Source organism: Triticum aestivum, chromosome 5B (genome assembly GCF_018294505.1).
Source record: "Triticum aestivum cultivar Chinese Spring chromosome 5B, IWGSC CS RefSeq v2.1, whole genome shotgun sequence".
NCBI lineage: Eukaryota > Viridiplantae > Streptophyta > Magnoliopsida > Poales > Poaceae > Triticum > Triticum aestivum.
The window spans coordinates 488623181-488642080 of record NC_057807.1 but is presented as its reverse complement, the minus strand read 5'-3'; the positions used below and the strand labels follow the sequence as shown (position 1 = coordinate 488642080).

The following is an 18900-nucleotide window of genomic DNA, read 5'->3' as shown; positions in this document are numbered from 1 at the left end:
ATTGGAGTTGCCCATTCAAACATATGCTACTAGTTGACGATTGATAAAATGATGTTAGGTAGATGCAAGACAAAATTGGCTTTAAGCAAAATGAAACTTAGTTTATACCCAAAATTTTAGAAGGGTGGATGAAGGGCACAATTCAAGGAGTCTGCTTCTACAAAGATGGAACTGACAATTTTAGGGTTCCGCTTTCAGTGCACCCTCGTTTAAAAGTTTTATTTAAAGGGTAGGTTTGTCCATCTACAAATCCTTGCAAATCAGACAAATTGACCACATACCGCCACTTGCCATCGAGTTGCGCCTCGCACTGATTGCAGACCTGTGATGTTTTCTACATTCTGAGAAAAGTCACCAGTCTTGCTAGCAAGTGTGTTTCTTTTAAATGGATCCGTAGGTGAGCTGCTTGTTAGATTAAATGAGGGAGTTGGCTGCAAGCGTATCAATTTGGCCCAGTCGTATGGAAGGGACTTGCATACATGACAAATACAGCTGCTGAAAAATCGCACACTTGCAGAACAACTTGCAATGCAGCTGCTGATCAGCCTAAGCACGAGGTTCAGTGAACCAAAAAGCCAAGCCAACCAAGTCTCCGAGTCAACCATGCCAAGTCTTCACCCATTTGTACCACCGTTTAAAATAAGGGCTGCAGATCAAATGGGAGATTTCCACGGCACCCCGTCCATGGGGTATCACTCTCACCACACCAGCACCATGATCACATACGCGGTGCAAACAGGGACCGGGACAGGCGGCAAGGGCACCAACGTGTTAAAAATAGAAGAGTATTCTTGGAAGATGCCTGGTTGCTACCACAAACTATACTCTCTCTATGTATATATCTCCGTCTCTCTACCTCTCTCGCTATCCTCTCTAGACTCTAGTGTTGCAGGATCGGAGCTGCTCTTCATGAGCTACTCGGCAATTAGAGGGTGGTAGGTTCCTCGTTCCTCAACCCGGATCTACTCCACTCGTTCAGGGAGCTGCAGGATCAACCTGTCCTTGAGTGAAGGTACTCCATATTCAACCTTGAATCCATTACTGACCGGTTTCCGGTCTCTTTTTTAACATTGCATGTACATGCATGCTTGTTAGTTGTCACCACCTGATGCCAACAAGAAAGCATCCATGATACTCTCTCACTCCCAACCATTTTATCAGTCGGCATAGTGCTCTAGTTCTTGTACTCTACTCCTAGAATATATTTGGCCTTGCTGCTAGGGATGGAAGTTGCAAACAAGGGGATGTCCCGTTTAGTTATAGCTCGATAGTTCATTTTTCCCAAAGAAAAAACTTCACTGTTAGAAATAAGTGGGCTTAATTAAACATGACCTGGTTTACATCCCTACTTGCTGGATGTGTGCCTCATATTGATGCAAAGGCCGTGGATTCAACCACCTTTTGGAAAAAGAAAAAAATATATTTTTGGGTCATATATCTTTTTTCATTAGAGAACGGTCACTTAGAATTGAGGGAAGAGGTATATGGAAACGCAGATTTAGGCGATGGGTCTGGCATGGCCGCATAGGTCTAGATCCAACACTGAGAAAAGATACATATGGGCTTTTCAAAAGATTCTGCTATGATAAAAAAAAATGCGGAAAGCTGATAATCTAAGCGTGAGTCCCTCACTATCTTTTTTCTTTCTTTTCTATCTGGGACGTCGGCGTGCAACGTTGAGTCTCGAGATATGAGACATCCCAATGTGATTAGCCAGCGTCGTTCATCATTAAGGAAACAAGCTGTGGGGTCCACCAGTTTTTCTTTAAACTCATCAGGCTAGTCATAATGGGAGTAACTTAGATAGTAACATAGCACACTTGAAGCAAATTTTGCTTATGTGGCATGTAATTAATGAGGAGAGAGGTGTTTAGAGTAACATAATATGTTACTGTAACATAACGCTTCCCGAGAAAAGATGAGTTTACAAGTTAATAAATGAAATCATTTATAACACTACTATTAATTATGTTACTTTGCACTATGACTGCAGTAATTTAGACTAGTATCATATGCATGACACTAGTGAAAGTAACTTAGGTAATAACATAGTGCATGACATTAGTATAACTTACTCCCCGCTATCACCAGTCTTAAGAAAAGATGGCACTGCAGCAAATTGTTTTGTAGTACTATCTGCGACACGGAAACCGGAAAATGCCCCCGTTCGGTTTGAGAACGTGCTAGCACGGCAATCTCGCCGAAACACGTATCTTGGATGCGTTCAACCACAAAACCCGCTGTGACTCGGACAGCCCATGATCTTGCACACTTTTGAGCAAGAGTGTTGAGCATATCATGATGCAGCGTATCTCCTCCGATGATCCCTCCTCTCCTAGGCTCCTAGCTAACGAGCAAAAATACTCTCGTCGCCGCCAACCCGGACACACACAAAAAAAAAACATCACGGTTTGAGAAGAGAGGGGCACGCATCACGCATGTGACACAGACACAGTGCTAGGCTGACATCTGTCAGGTGCTTTTGTCTCCGAGTAAACACAGTGCAACAGTACACTCATCACGGGCCAAACATCACACTACAACTGCTCGCAAATTTGCTATCGCATCCGTCCGCAGACACGACCAGCCCGTAGACATTGATGCGGGAATCAGTCATCCGAAGCTAGTCACATATGCAGGGGCGGGCCCAGGAATTGAAGACTGTGTATTCAAATTTAAAAAAAAATGGAAGCCTATAGCCTTCCTCTTCACGCGTATAACAAATTGTAGCAGAATATTGTACTAGTTCTAAAATATATACAAGATATCACATAATATATTATATTCATGAAAATTGATCATAACTTTGGTATTGTTCAACATACCGAAGTAAAAAATGTTTAACATATCAAAGTAAAAAAATTAACATATCATGGGAAATCTAAGATCTGTAGAGGATAGAAAAATAGAAATGATAAGAAACCCCATTACATGATAATTTTGCGATCCCTGATGCTTTGAAAATGAGTAATGATGTCCTCATCCTCATCCGTGTTCTTCCTCTTCATGTTTTACACCTGAAAAGTAAAATTGTTCAAGTTTCAGAGTACTAATCATTATACATAATGATCCTTGTAACAAATTCAAAATTTGTAAAAGTTCCCACATTACAAACTCAAATGAAAAATAGCAAATACTCATGTATAAACAATTTATAATTGACCGCAAAAAAGTCTCTAATTTCATTGTAATTAAAAAAGACAAGTGGCCGGACTAACTTATCAAACTCTGTCCCTCTCTATACTGCAGCAATGCAGCGGGGACCGCGAGAACAAAAGTGTGTCGGTACTCTGCACTTATAGATGAAATTCAGTTTGAATCAGCGTAAGGGGAGAGCTACTACTTTCAGAAGTCAAAGGATTAGTATTTCTAATTAGCAATTATACCTTCAATAGATCAATCTGTGGTTCTGGCAGTTGAATTGATTCAGCCTGCTGCCCGCTGTCGACTTGAAGGATCAGAAGTTCAAAACGGAAGAAAGGCAGGAAGCGAGGGATGGATTAGTCACGGTGGTGCGTCGTGCCGACGCGCGATCTTCGATTAGGCGAGGCGACAGCAACATCACTGGCCGACCGGCGGCGGAGTCAGGGGAAGAGAGGCATGTGCCCATTCGTTTGTGCCTCTGATCGATTGATGGAGTTTTTTTTTTTGGGCGGTGATGGACGTGCGCGTACATGCGGCGCTGCTGGACCAACCGACCAAGTCATGGACTCGTGGTATTGAGGGAAATAGAGGTTGGGCTACTGGGCCAACTAGCTTTAGGTGGACGTGTTCTCAGTTTCGTTTTTCCTTATATATACAGAATAGTATACATAGTATATATAGCTAGTATTTTGTCCAAAATAATGGGTATTCAGTTGAATACCCTTGACTTGAGGTGGGCCCGCCCCTGCACATATGTCCGATTACATTTCAAATGAAATTCAATGAAAATAAACAAATGTAATTTAAACTTAAACAAATCTGACATGTTTTAACATAAAACTGGATGCTTTCCATTTAAACCGGAGGAAATTCATTACATTTATACATTTTTCTAGACTGACTCTAAACCTAGACTAAAATGACTGCCGGTGCACGTTCCCCATCTCCGGCTGATCATGAGCCCTGAAAAATGAAGCCCCGCCCCCTCTACAACCCCTCTGATTACACGCCTTCCCAATGTCCGTCAGCCCGCTCGTCGTACTGCCTGATGCCTTGGAGGGATATGCTTTGGGGAGAGGGGAAGAATAGCCTCCGCTTCCTCCATACCTTCCCTTTGTCCTGCTGCGTCGCTCATCGGAGTGGCCTCCGCTTCCGTGAAGCATGGATAGGGGTTGGTTTTTGGGGCGGGTGACGACGGTGGCCTGCGAAGAGAACAAGACACCGGTTGTGCACGCCGGCAATACGCCGACGGTGGCTTCGTGGGACCCAAGCGACGGCGGCCTCCCATGATCTATTTTTCCTCGCTGTCGTCGGCGGCCGCGGATGTGTTGGCCGCCTCCTTGATCTCCACGGTGCCGACTTCTTGCTCCGATGACAGGGCGCAGTTTCGCGCACGTTGATGGCAGATGGCGCGGGAGGAGCGGTACTACGCTGCCTCGTCCACGACAACATTTTTGCCCGTGTCGCCGTGCTCCTCCGTGAGCTGGCTTATAGCAGCGACTTGGCGAACCATGGGTCATGGGTTGGCTTGGAGTGGCCACTTGCTCCTCCGCACACAAGCCCGCAGCCTCGCCCATGGTACTGACGGCCTCGAGCGGCGAGGGAGGTCGAGAAGCAAGTTGCCTGGTACGTATTCGGTGGGCTCGGCAGGCCACGGAGCCGGCTTTTATGCCGGAGAACCTCATCTTCCTGCTTGCCGGATTCCATGGACAATGTGGAGAATATGGTGCAATGGGGAGATGGGGAGCGAAGGTGTGGTGCAAATTCTTACCTGGCGCCTGACCTCGTTCAAATAGCCAGTGGATGCGAGGAGCCAGCCGACGTTGTGTTTAATGCCCGTCGGCTCGTGGATGGGCGTGCGACCGAACTAGGTTTCTCGACACACGTGTGGCTTTAATGAGTGCTGGGCATGTAGTGGGTGACGCTCTCTCGGCCGGCGCCGGTGAGAGGTCGCGTCCGCTCTGGGTTGGCGTCAATGCGGAGCGGCCGCTCTCAGCGGCATGAATTAGGGTAGCCGGCGCCAGGCGGGAAAGCGTGCAGGGGAGGGATGAGGGTTTTGGGGGCAAGGGCAGTCAGAAGTGGACATGGCAGCAGACCAGACGCCCACAACCCCCTGTCTCCGGTTTGCGGAGGAAAATACGTCCGACCACTGGTGAACCGATACAGACCCATGTTGGGATGACAACACACATCCAGACTGTATGGTCCAAACATACGCGGAAAGTTTGAGGGTCCACGTTGGACCATAGGCGGTAGGTGTATCACAGCTACATATGCCTTTCTTTGATGGTAGGGGGCATTTGATACGAAAGAATTGCATAGGTATTTTCGAGTGTTAAAATTCTTTGGGATTTTTTCTACAATGGTTCGTCGTTCCATTGAATTCTATAGATTTTTTTCCTATGAAAATCTACTATCCAACCCAACATTTTTTTATACTTTTTTTTCAATGACATCAAACATTCAATGCTACTACTTCTGTAGAACTTAGGTAGGCATGCCATTCTAATCCTGTATATTTATTTTTCTATTTTTGCCCTTTGAAAATCATGTGAATCAAAGTGGGCCTAAGGACCATCGTCCTGGTTTATAGGTCTCCTTTGTAGTTTGTGCCAAATTTTGACGAAAGATTTAACTAATAAAATGTTAATGCATGTTAAGAAAAAATATCTCATAGGATTCGTATTTGAACATAGTTTTCAAAATACTCCCTCCGTCCCAAAATTCTTGTCTTAAATTTGTCTAGATACGGATGTATCTAACACTAAAGAGTAACTAGATATATCCGTATTTGGACAAATCTAAGACAAGAATTTTGGGACGGAGGGAATATAATGTTTAGTGACATGTGTGAACATTTTGTTAGTTTAATCTATGGTCAAAATTTGACACGAAATACAATGAGGACCAATAAACCCGGACGGAGGTAGTAGTTTGGCTTGTGATGGGCTGCATAAAGTACTTTGACCCTGCGTTGACTATGCTGATCCCTAGGAATATAAGGGCATGCCAATGTTAATCCCTAAAACGGAAAAGGCATCCGTCCACGGACTAGTTCAGTTCAGTCTATGGATAGTGCTGTGGGAGCCAATCTTTCAGCCTTATCCTTATCTTTAAAAAATATTTAATATAGTTTATATGCTTTACTAGTGTAATTTTGTAAAAAGATAATAGATAAATTGAAGACAACATGTACAACTTTTATAGAAAATCTAGCCGTACAAAATGTATGGACCACCATGATAGTTACCCTAAAATTTGAGAAACCATGTTTTTGTTCACGAGCTTCCATGCGCACTGCAGGAGTAGTGACTGATCTAGTGATCTATCTGACCTGTTCTCATCGCATCTAGGATAAGATCATGTGAATCACAAAGGTTGGACCGTTGGACACTGAGGAGGACACCTTCCATCGCGCCGGGCCGACGCATATGATGTCCAAAGCTGGCGCCGGATCGAAGATAAAGATTGACTGGTATGTTTTATATTTCCGTACTGAATCATGTGTTAATTCGTGGAGAAAACATCTGTCCAACTTTTCTTCGCATCTTTCGCATTCATGGAGAAATCACTTGTTCCTATTTTTTTAAATGTCAGTTTTTTATATAAAGAGTGGATTTTATAAACTCAAAATAAAGCAAAAAGTGGATATAACCACACTGAATACACATCCGATCTTTGCATAATTAAGATGCACAAAATCAACACTAACACATACACAAAACACGTACACCAATACGTAATCATACAAAACCAAAGCTATGCCTAAGCGAGGATTTTCTTTTGACCCCATATCATATCCGGCGCGTTTGGATGCGCAAAAATGTCTTCGATCGTCTCTACCTTGGCATCTGGTCTTTTTGATGACCACTTCATATTAAAGAAGGACGTCGTGGGAAGGATTACATTCCCTGGCTACCAGAAGTGCACGGCCACACCGCGGATGCTTGCATATGGCACGGCCGCTAGTCTGTACAAATGCATCAACAAATTCGGCATCAAACAACTGAAAAAGGATCTGATTGAGCATATGTGAGCGGCTAAGGGGGACAACAATGTTGGAGTGTAATATTTGAACTTTTTTAAATTTGAACAACAACTGCATTTGGGCATTTGAATTATTTCTGACTATATATGCGGCTATTTGAACGTACGGACTAAAAATAGAATGAGGTCGAATGTATGCGGGTAGTGTTGGATGGCCGGCTCTCACATCCATGTTTGTGGACTGATCCCCTGCCAGCGGACTGATGCCGGAGGAAATTCGTGGGTCAACATTGGAGATGCCCTAATGAAATATGGGAAATATGTCATCAAGTGCAACTGGGATTTGGGTTGTGGATGTGCAGAAATAACACGAGGTCTTCTTTATACATAGTTGTCACCTTTGTTGCTGGGCTATGTACCTACTCCCTCCGTTTTAAAATGAATGTCTTAATTCTGTATCACCTTCAGTACAAAGTTATACTATGATTGAAACGTTTATTTTGGAAGGAGGGAGTATGCTGGTGGACCTAGATACAAAATATTGCGTAGGCGAAGCTGATGCTGATGAAACCATGCATGTGAATGTATATGTCATAGGTCCAAGGAGGGGCACCGCCGGTGCGTTATGTCCTGCCTTGTCAAAGCCACTTACGTGATGGAGAACGACATACTCGGCCGAAGGTTATACAATAATGATGGGCTGGCGCCAGCGTGGTGGGAGAGCTTCGGTTTCCGTTTGGTGGAAACGTTTGTTGACGACTCGAATCCGAACGACAAGATGATCTTCGGCGCCACCTTCGAGCTCATGGCACTGAGCCGGCACCGGTCCGCCCCACGCTACGTGGTTGCCTTCCGAGGCACCATGCTAGGTCACTACAAGAGGGCTCAAGAGCTGATGCAGGACTGCAAAGTCATATTCAACGAACTGCGCGGCAGCAAGCGGTTCGAGATCGCGCACCCCAAGGTCCACCAGCTGATCGGCAGGGACGCCAGCGGCGTCTGGCTCACGGGGCATTCCCTCGGCGCGTCGCTGGCGCTGGACATAGGGCGGGACCTGATGGAGATCGAGGGGCACAACATCCGGACCTTCCTCTTCAACCCGCCGCACGTGTCGGCGGCGGCGCCGATCGACAAGGTCCTCAAGGGGGACGCCAAGACCGGGCTCTACACCACGAGCTTCATGCTCAAGTTCGCGCTCGGCCAGGTGATGGGCTCGTACCGCAAGCGCACCAAGCGGCTTTTCGAGCGGCTCAACCCGTGGGTGCCGGACATGTACGTGAACCGTAAGGACATCATCAGCATGGGGCATATTGAGTACTTCGAGCAGCGGCAGCAGGTGGCCAAGGGCTTCTCCCGCGTCGCCAAAACCGGGTCGAGACTGTCGTACCGTGATATGTTCCACTCCATGTTCGGCGCCAAGACGCTCAAGCCCCACCTGCTGCCGTCGGCGAGGCTCAACTCCAGCACCGACAGTGACGCGCACAGCCTTCGGCAGTGGTGGAAGCCGGATAGTCGACTGTCGTTGAGCACCAAGACCTACAGCTACCCACACGGCTAATGCTTGCTTGGTGCCGCTGGTCGGATCTCGGCTGTAATAAAAACCAGGAGTACTCAACTACAGGGTACATGCATGCGGCATCAGGTTTTTCGTCCCATAGTCCCAAATCAGGACAGTAGGTTTTCCTGAAGCACATGTGTATCCAGTCATTGTTACTTTTTCTTTTTTTGAACCGGTGTGTGCAATTGTTTACAGGGCGTGCGCGTACTCCTAGGTCGTCAATTTAACCAACCTAATACAAGTCATATATTACAAAAAATATACCAACATAAACTTTGGAGTTTCTACTTTCAAAAGGTATAATTTTTGTGTTATATAATTTATATTAGGGTGATAAAATTGGTAACCTAGGTATACGCGCATGACTTGTAAACTGAAACGGAGGTAGTACTAAACATATTGTTCAACTGAACTCATAATATCTGTGCTCTTGTTGGATACCAGCATTGAGGAACCACTGTGTCCAGAAAGTGGCAATTTGGAAAATATTTCGCCTTCAACACTCTGGCACAAAGAAATTCTGGCTTCTCTAGAGTTGCCAAGCCTGTCTAGCCTAAATAGACTGATTAAATAAGAATACATCACGAACTTCATACCTCCATGTCCTTTAGGTGGCTCCCGCGACAACCAGTGTGCTTTTTTTGCTTTCGTTTTCATCCCCACCAATAGTCCTTGGCCCTGTTTGACAAATCATCGCACAAGTCCGCTGGAAATCTGAATATCCCCATCATATAAGTTGGTAGGGCTTGAAGCACTGACATTGTTTTAAATTTCCATTGCAGCACTCAATAGGTACTTCTCCGTCCAGTTTATCAATCTCTTCAAGGAACTATCCTTGATAGGATGATAATTACCCTCCTTCATTCACCCTTGCCCTAGAAGCCCCAAATATTTATCCTCAAATCTATCCGCCGCAACTTGAAGGATCACCATCACAACCATTTGATATTCCATAGTGCACTTTTCCTCAAACATAATGGAGCATTTGGACGGACTCAACTTGCTGACACGAGCCAATTTCAGAAGAAGCAAAAAATTTCTTGACAATCAAAGCTTGATCAAGAAAGACTTTCAAAAGTAATATGCAATCATCTGCAAAGAGTAAATGCGACACATCATGAGCATTTCTACAAATTTTGAAGTCTTGAAGAACACCTTGTTTATGGCATCATGCAGCACCAGGGGTAGAGTTTCAGTCACCATCAAAAACAAATAAAACGAGAGGGATCTTATCTAAACCCTAGAGATGGTGAGAAGAATTCCAGGAGTTGCCCATTGAGCCGCACTGAATATTTCACCATTGGCACACATTCTATCGTCTATTCAACCCCTAAATCTCAACCGTTTACAACTTCAAATCTCAACCGTTTGTATCTATTATTAATGGTCAAGATAATTTAATTTATGTGGAAGAATGTGATGGCTTGCTTGACTCCTATTTTAATAATATAATAGATCCATGTACGTTTGCTATACACATGAATATCACAAGACATTAAGTGGTTCCACAATTCAGACATAAAATTTATTGAAGTGCACAATTCAAACATTAAGCTATTTTGTTTTCATGGTAAGTTCCTCGATTTGCCCTAGTTTCCAAGACGCCTCTGTTGGAAATATGCCCTAGAGGCAATAATAAAAGGATTATTATTATATTTCCTTGTTCATGATAATTGTCTTTTATTCATGCTATAATTGTATTATCCGGAAATCATAATACACGTGTGAATACATAGACCATAAATATGTCCCTAGTGAGCCTCTAGTTGACTAGCTCGTTGATTAACAGATAGTCATGGTTTCCTGACTATGGACATTAGATGTCATTGATAACAGGATCACATCATTAGGAGAATGATGTGATGGACAAGACCCAATCCTAAGCATAGCACAAGATCTTATAGTTCGTTTGCTAGAGCTTTTCCAATGTCAAGTATCTTTTCCTTAGACCATGAGATCGTGTAACTCCCGGATACCGTAGGAGTGCTTTGGGTGTACCAAACGTCGCAACGTAACAGGGTGACTATAAAGGTATACTACGGGTATCTCCGAAAGTGTCTGTTGGGTTGACACAGATCGAGACTGGGATTTGTCACTCCGTATGACGGAGAGGTATCTCTGGGCCCACTCGGTAATGCATCATCACAATGAGCTCAAAGTGACCAAGTGTCTGGTCACGAGATCATGCATTACGGTACGAGTAAAGTGACTTGCCGGTAACGAGATTGAACGAGGTATTGGGATACCGATGATTGAATCTCGGGCAAGTAAAATACCGATTGACAAAGGGAATTGTATACGGGGTTGCTTGAATCCTCGACATCGTGGTTCATCCGATGAGATCATCGAGGAGCATGTGGGAGCCAACATGGGTATCCAGATCCCGCTGTTGGTTATTGACCGGAGAGCCGTCTCAGTCATGTCTACATGTCTCCCGAACTCGTAGGGTCTACACACTTAAGGTTCGGTGACGCTAGGGTTGTAGAGATATGAGTATGCAGTAAACCGAAAGTTGTTCGGAGTCCCGGATGAGATCCTGGACGTCACAAGGAGTTCCGGAATGGTTCGGAGGTAAAGAATCATATATAGGAAGTGCAATTTCGGCCATCAGGAGAGTTTCGGGGGTCACCGGTATTGTACCGGGACCACCGGAAGGGTCCCGGGGGTCCACCGGGTGGGACCACCTATCCCGGAGGGCCCCGTGGGCTGAAGTGGGGAAGGGACCAGCCCCTGGTGGGCTGGTGCGCCCCCCTTGGGCCCCCCTGCGCCTAGGGTTGGAAACCCTAGGGTGGGGGGGCGCCTCCACTTGCCTTGGGGGGCACTCCACCCCCCTGGCCGCCGCCCCCCCTTGGGAGATCTCATCTCCAGGGCCGCCCCCCTGGGGGCCTATATAAAGGAGGGGGGATGGAGGGCAGCCGCACCCTGAAGTCTTGGCACCTCCCTCTACCCTTGCTACACCTCCTTCTCCCGTAGTCGCTTGGCGAAGCCCTGCCGGAACTCTGCTGCATCCACCACCACACCCTCGTGCTGCTGGATCTTCATCAACCTCTCCTTCCCCCTTGCTGGATCAAGAAGGAGGAGACGTCACGCTGACCGTACGTGTGTTGAACGCGGAGGTGCCGTCCGTTCGGCGCTAGGATCTCCGGTGATTTGGATCACGACGAGTACGACTCCCTCAACCCCGTTCTCTTGAACGCTTCCGCTCGCGATCTACAAGGGTATATAGATGCACTCCCCTCTCTCGTTGCTAGATGAACTCATAGATTGATCTTGGTGAACGTAGGAAATTTTTTATTTTATGCAACGTTCCCCTATAGTGGCATCATGAGCTAGGTCTATGTGTAGTTCTCTATTGCACGAGTAGAACACAAATCTGTTGTGGGCGTAGATGTTGTTAACTTTCTTGACGCTACTAGTCTTATTTTGCTTCAGCGGTATTGTGGGATGAAGCGGCCCGGACCGACCTTACACGTACGCTTACGTGAGATAGGTTCCACCGACTGACATGCACTAGTTGCATAAGGTGGCTAGCGGGTGTCTGTCTCTCCCATTTTAGTTGGAGCGGATTCGATGAAAAGGGTCCTTATGAAGGGTAAATAGAAGTTGACAAATCACGTTGTGGCTTTTTCGTAGGTAAGAAAATGTTCTTGCTAGAACCCTATTGCAGCCACGTAAAAGATGCAACAACAATTAGAGGACGTCTAACTTGTTTTTGCAGCAATTGCCTTGTGATGTGATATGGCCAAAAGTTGTGATGAATGATGAATGATATATTGTGATGTATGAGATCATGTTCTTGTAAAAGGAATCACGACTTGCATGTCGATGAGTATGACAACCGGCAGGAGCCATAGGAGTTGTCTTAATTATTGATGACCTGCGTGTCAATGATTTAACGCCATGTAATTACTTTACTTTATTGCTAAACCGTTAGCCATAGTAGTAGAAGTAATAGTTGGCGAGCAACTTCATGGAGACACGATGATGGAGATCATGGTGTCATGCCGGTGACGAAGATGATCATGGAGCCCCAAAGATGGAGATGAAAGGAGCTATATGATATTGGCCATATCATGTCACTACTATTTAATTGCATGAGATGTTTATTATGTTTATGCATCTTGTTTACTTAGAACAACGGTAGTAAATAAGATGATCCCTCATGATAATTTCAAGAAAGTGTTCCCCCTAACTGTGCGCCGTTGCTAAAGTTCGTCGTTTCGAAGCACCACGTGATGATAGGGTGTGATAGATTCCTACGTTCACATACAACGGGTGTAAGACAGTTTTACACATGCAAAACACTTAGGGTTAAGTTGACGAGCCTAGCATGTACAGACATGGCCTCGGAACACAGAGACCGAAAGGTCAAACATGAGTCGTATGGAAGATACGATCAACATGGAGATGTTCACCGATGATGACTAGTCCGTTTCACGTGATGATCGGACACGGCCTAGTCGAATCGGATCATGTAACACTTAGATGACTAGAGGGATGTCAAATCTGAGTGGGAGTTCATTAAATAATTTGATTAGATGAACTTAATTATCATGAACTTAGTCTAAAACCTTTGCAAATATGTCTTGTAGATCAAATGGCCAACGCTCATGTCAACATGAACTTCAACGCGTTCCTAGAGAAAACCAAGCTGAAAGATGATGGCAACAACTATACGGACTGGGTCCGGAACCTGAGGATCATCCTCATAGCTGCCAACAAAGCATATGTACTAGAAGGACCGCTAGGTGAAGCACCCATCCCAGAGAACCAAGAAGTTATGAACGCTTGGCAGTCACGTGCCGATGATTACTCCCTCGTTCAGTGCGGCATGCTTTACAGCTTAGAACCGGGGCTCCAAAAGCGTTTTGAGCAACACGGAGCATATGAGATGTTCGAGGAGCTGAAAATGGTTTTCCAAGCTCATGCTCGGCTCAAAAGATATGAAGTCTCCGACAAGTTCTACAGTTATAAGATGGAGGAAAATAGTTCTATCAGTGAGCACATACTCAAAATGTCTGGGTTGCACAACCGCTTGTCCCAGCTGGACATTAACCTCCCGGACGAGGCGGTCATTGACAGAATCCTTCATTCGCTCCCACCGAGCTACAAGAGCTTTGTGATGAACTACAATATGCAGGGGATGGTGAAAACTATTCCTGAAGTTTTCAATGCTGAAGTCAGCAGAGGTAGAAATCAAGAAGGAACATCAAGTGTTGATGGTCAATAAAACCACTAAGTTCAAGAAGGGCAAGGGTAAGAAGAACTTCAAGAAGGACGACAAGGATGTTGCCGCACCCGGTAAGCCAGTTGCTGGGAAGAAGTCAAAGAATGGACCCAAGCCTGAGACTGAGTGCTTTTATTGCAAAGGGAAGGGTCACTGGAAGTGGAACTGCCCCAAATACTTAGCGGACAAGAAGGCCGGCAACACTAAAGGTATATGTGATATACATGTAATTGATGTGTACCTTACCAGTGCTCGTAGTAACTCCTGGATATTTGATACCAGTGCCGCTGCTCATATTTGTAACTCACAGCAGGAGCTTCGGAATAAGCGGAGACTAGCGAAGGACGAGGTGACGATGCGCGTTGGGAATGGTTCCAAGGTTGACGTGATCGCCGTCGGCACGCTGCCTCTATATTTACCCACGGGATTAGTTTTAAACCTCAATAATTGTTATTTAGTGCCAAGTTTGAGCATGAACATTGTATCTGGATCTCGTTTAATACGAGATGGCTACTCATTTAAATCCGAGAATAATGGTTGTTCTATTTATATGAGAGATATGTTTTATGGTCATGCCTCGATGGTCGATGGTTTATTCTTAATGAATCTCGAACGTAATGTTACACATATTCATAGTGTGAATACCAAAAGATGTAAAGTTGATAACGATAGTCCCACATACTTGTGGCACTGCCGCCTTGGTCACATTGGTGTCAAGCGCATGAAGAAGCTCCATGCTGATGGACTTTTAGAGTCTCTCGATTATGAATCATTTGACACATGCGAACCATGCCTCATGGGAAAAATGACCAAGACCCCGTTCTCCGGAACAATGGAGCGAGCAACCAACTTGTTGGAAATCATACATACCGATGTGTGCGGTCCAATGAGCGTTGAGGCTCGCGGAGGATATTGTTATGTTCTCACTCTCACTGATGACTTGAGTACATATGGGTATGTCTACTTGATGAAACACAAGTTTGAGACCTTTGAAAAGTTCAAGGAATTTTAGAATGAAGTAGAGAATCAACGTGATCGAAAGATAAAATTCTTACGATCAGATCGTGGAGGAGAATATTTAAGTCACGAATTTGGTACACAGTTAAGAAAATGTGGAATCGTTTCACAACTCACGCCGCCTGGAACACCTCAGCGTAACGGTGTGTCCGAACGTCGTAATCGCACTCTATTGGATATGGTGCGATCTATGATGTCTCTTACCGATTTACCGCTATCATTTTGGGGATACGCTCTAGAGACAGCTACATTCACTTTAAATAGGGCTCCGTCTAAATCCGTTGAGACGACACCGTATGAATTATGGTTTGGGAAGAAACCTAAGCTGTCGTTTCTAAAAGTTTGGGGATGCGATGCTTATGTCAAGAAACTTCAACCTGAAAAGCTCGAACCCAAGTCGGAAAAATGCGTCTTCATAGGATACCCTAAGGAAACCATTGGGTATACCTTCTACTTAAGATCCGAAGGCAAGATCTTTGTTGCCAAGAACGGATCCTTTTTGGAAAAAGAGTTTCTCTCGAAAGAAGTAAGTGGGAGGAAAGTAGAACTCGATGAAGTACTACCTCTTGAACCGGAAAGTAGTGCAGCTCAGGAAAATGTTCCTGTGGTGCCTGCACCGACTAGAGAGGAAATTAATGATGATGATCAAGGTACTTCGGATCAAGTTGCTACTGAACTTCGTAGGTCCACAAGGACACGTTCCACACCAGAGTGGCATGGCAACCCTGTCCTGGAAATCATGTTGTTAGACAACGGTGAACCTTCGAACTATGAAGAAGCGATGGCGGGCCCAGATTCCAACAAATGGCTTGAAGCCATGCAATCCAAGATAGGATCCATGTATGAAAACAAAGTATGGACTTCGACAGACTTGCCCAATGATCGGCGAGCGATAGAAAACAAATGGATCTTTAAGAAGAAGACGAACGTGGATGGTAATGTTACCATCTATAAAGCTCGACTTGTTGCTAAGGGTTATCGACAAGTTCAAGGGGTTGACTACGATGAGACATTCTCTCCCGTAGCGAAGCTGAAGTCCGTCCGAATCATGTTAGCAATTGCCGCATACTACGATTATGAGATATGGCAGATGGACATCAAAACGGCATTCCTTAACGGACATCTTAAGGAAGAACTGTATATGATGCAGCCGGAAGGTTTTGTCGATCCTAAGAATGCTAACAAGGTATGCAAGCTCCAGCGATCCATTTATGGGCTGGTGCAAGCATCTCGGAGTTGGAACATTCACTTTGATGAGATGATCAAAGCGTTTGGGTTTATGCAGACTTATGGAGAACCCTGCGTTTACAAGAAAGTGGGTGGGAGCTCTGTAGCATTTCTCATATTATATGTAGATGACATACTTTTGATGGGAAATGATATAGAACTTTTGGACAGCATTAAGGCCTACTTGCATAAGTGTTTTTCAATGAAGGACCATGGAGAAGCTGCTTACATATTAGGCATCAAGATCTATAGGGATAGATCGAGACGCCTCATAGGTCTTTCACAAAGCACATACCTTGATAAGATATTGAAGAAGTTCAATATGGATCAGTCCAAGAAAGGGTTCTTGCCTGTATTGCAAGGTGTGAGATTGATCTCGGCTCAATGCCCGACCACGGCAGAAGATAAAGAAGAGATGAGTGTCATCCCCTATGCCTCAGCCATAGGATCTATTATGTATGTCATGTTGTGTACCAGACCTGATGTAAACCTTGCCGTAAGTTTGGTAGGAAGGTACCAAAGTAATCCCGGCAAGGAACACTGGACAGCGGTCAAGAATATCCTGAAGTACCTGAAAAGGACAAAGGACATGTTTCTCGTCTATGGAGGTGACGAAGAGCTCATCGTAAAGGGTTACGTCGATGCTAGCTTCGACATAGATCTGGATGACTCTAAGTCACAAACCGGATACGTGTATATGTTGAATCATGGAGCAGTAAGCTGGTGTAGTTGCAAGCAGAGCATCGTGGCGGGATCTACATGTGAAGTGGAGTACATGGCAGCCTCGGAGGCAGCGCATGAAGCAATATGGATGAAGGAGTTCATCACCGACCTAGGAGTCATACCCAATGCGTCGGGGCTAATCACTCTCTTCTGTGACAACACTGGAGCTATTGCCCTTGCCAAGGAGCCCAGGTTTCACAAGAAGATCAGGCACATCAAGCGTCGTTTCAACTCCATCCGTGAAAATGTTCAAGATGGAGACATAGATATTTGCAAAGTACATATAGATCTGAATGTCGCAGATCCATTGACTAAACCTCTTCCGCGAGCAAAACATGATCAATGTCGTGGTTCTAAGTCTGACAGTAGAATGGGGGGTAGGTATGGAGAGGCAAGATCCTAGCTATGGAGTAGTTGTACACACGAGTGTTTTACGAGTTCAGGCCCTTCTCGGAGGAAGTAATAGCCCTACGTCTCGGAGCCCGGAGGCGGTCGACTAGTTTATGTGTATATGAGTTACAGGGGTGCGAACCCTTTACACTGAGGAGGGGGGTGGCTTATATAGAGTTCGCCAGGCCCCTCCAGCCCTCGGTTATGCAGGGTTTAAAGTACATTAAGATAGGGGGTTACTGGTAACGCCCTCATAAAGTGCCATGAAGACTATTAAAGCTACTTAATGACAGACCATTGCGTGCTGAGTGACTTTAGGTCTCCTGGCCATCGAGTGGTTAGCTTCATGGTCGAGTGGCTATCTTCATAGTCGAGTGCCCTTGAGTTCGTCGAGTGAAGTCCCTCTTGGTCGACTGGAAGGTAGCTTCTTCTAAGGATGTCCTTGGGTAGGGTATCCTAGATAGGTACATGACCCTACCCTAGGTACATGACTTCATCATTAGCCCCCGAATGGATCGAGGTTCGAGTGAGGAAGGAGTTGATAATTTTCTCCGACCTATTTCCCGTGCTCTGATTATGCCGACTGAGAAAGCTCCGAAGCAATCTCGAGTGGCGCCGTCGAAGTCGGCGAAGGTCTCGCCGAAGATGAAGATGGTGATCCCCACTATCTCAGGGTAATGGTGTAGCTTGAGTTTGTCTGTTCCACATGAACTTATTCTTGGTCGACTCATGAGCTAATCGACTGACTTCTGGAACTGCAGTGCTGCTACTTCTGATACCTCGGTCAGAGCTGAAGATCAGGAAATGGAGGATAATGTTACTTCGAAACCTGGTATGACTCTTGTAGTTCCGTCTTCAGTCGATTGGCTTCTTGTCTCTAATTTTGATTCCTTTTCTGCAGCTTCATCTAACGTCGTTATCGACCTTCCCGACGATGACGATGAGGAACCACTGAGGCAGAGAAGGAATAAGAAAGCGTCTGCTGGCAAGGCGACTCAGGACGTGCCAGCACCCGAGACATTGGTCGTGGAGGGAGACAATGTCACTCGACCTACCGTAACCTTTGCGGTGCCGTTGACGAGTGCTCGTCCTTCATCGTCGAGTTCTGCTCAACCCTCGCTTTTCTCAGCCTACCACATCCCAGAAGACCAAGCTAGTGCTGTTAAAGAAGCAATACGCCAAGCGGGGGTCATGATGGAGCAAGTGAAGGAAATCCGAGAAGCCAGCCAGGAAGCCTATGACGCCAGTTCAGCTCTTCAGAGTAATGTTCAGGTCAGTCGGTCACTGCCTGTTCTGTTAGGATATGATATCTGAAAACTCTTCTTTCTGAAATTCCCAGAGTTTGTCCTACACCCACTGGGCGTGTCGATTGAAATTCCGGGTTAGTGGGGGCACGCTGAGTGCACCCACTAGGTGTAGTCCCCAAGGCTATGGTGGACTGCTGGCAGTCGACCATAGTCTTTATGTCTTAAGTTTTTTCCTTACTCGACTAGGTCGAATAGATTCATAGACCGGTGGGGGCACACTGAGTGCACCCACTGGGTGTAGTCCCCGAGACTGTGGTCGACCGCTGGCAGTCGACTATAGTCTGAAGAACACCTCCCGTTTTTTTTTGTTGTTGGTCGAC

At 45.5% G+C, this 18900-nt stretch overlaps 1 protein-coding gene across 1 annotated transcript; it reads left to right on the top strand.

Moving 5' to 3' along the window:
• The first annotated feature begins 778 nt into the window (after nt 1-778).
• Nucleotides 779-9177, top strand: LOC123112700 (GDSL esterase/lipase At4g10955). Its single transcript, XM_044533769.1, has 3 exons — nt 779-1012; nt 6498-6619; nt 7729-9177. Exons 2-3 carry the CDS (start codon nt 6576-6578, stop codon nt 8687-8689), a joined length of 1005 nt encoding a protein of 334 aa, XP_044389704.1. The 5' UTR covers nt 779-1012; nt 6498-6575; the 3' UTR covers nt 8690-9177.
• Nucleotides 9178-18900: the final 9723 nt, after the last annotated feature.

What these genes read in the sequence shown, in the direction of transcription:
- LOC123112700 (XM_044533769.1), top strand. Translation starts at nt 6,576, where the DNA reads ATGATGTCCAAAGCTGGCGCCGGATCGAAGATAAAGATTGACTG. An exon ending in TCGAAGATAAAGATTGACTG is followed by an intron (nt 6,620 to 7,728) that starts GTATGTTTTATA and finishes TATATGTCATAG; the next exon opens with GTCCAAGGAGGGGCACCGCC.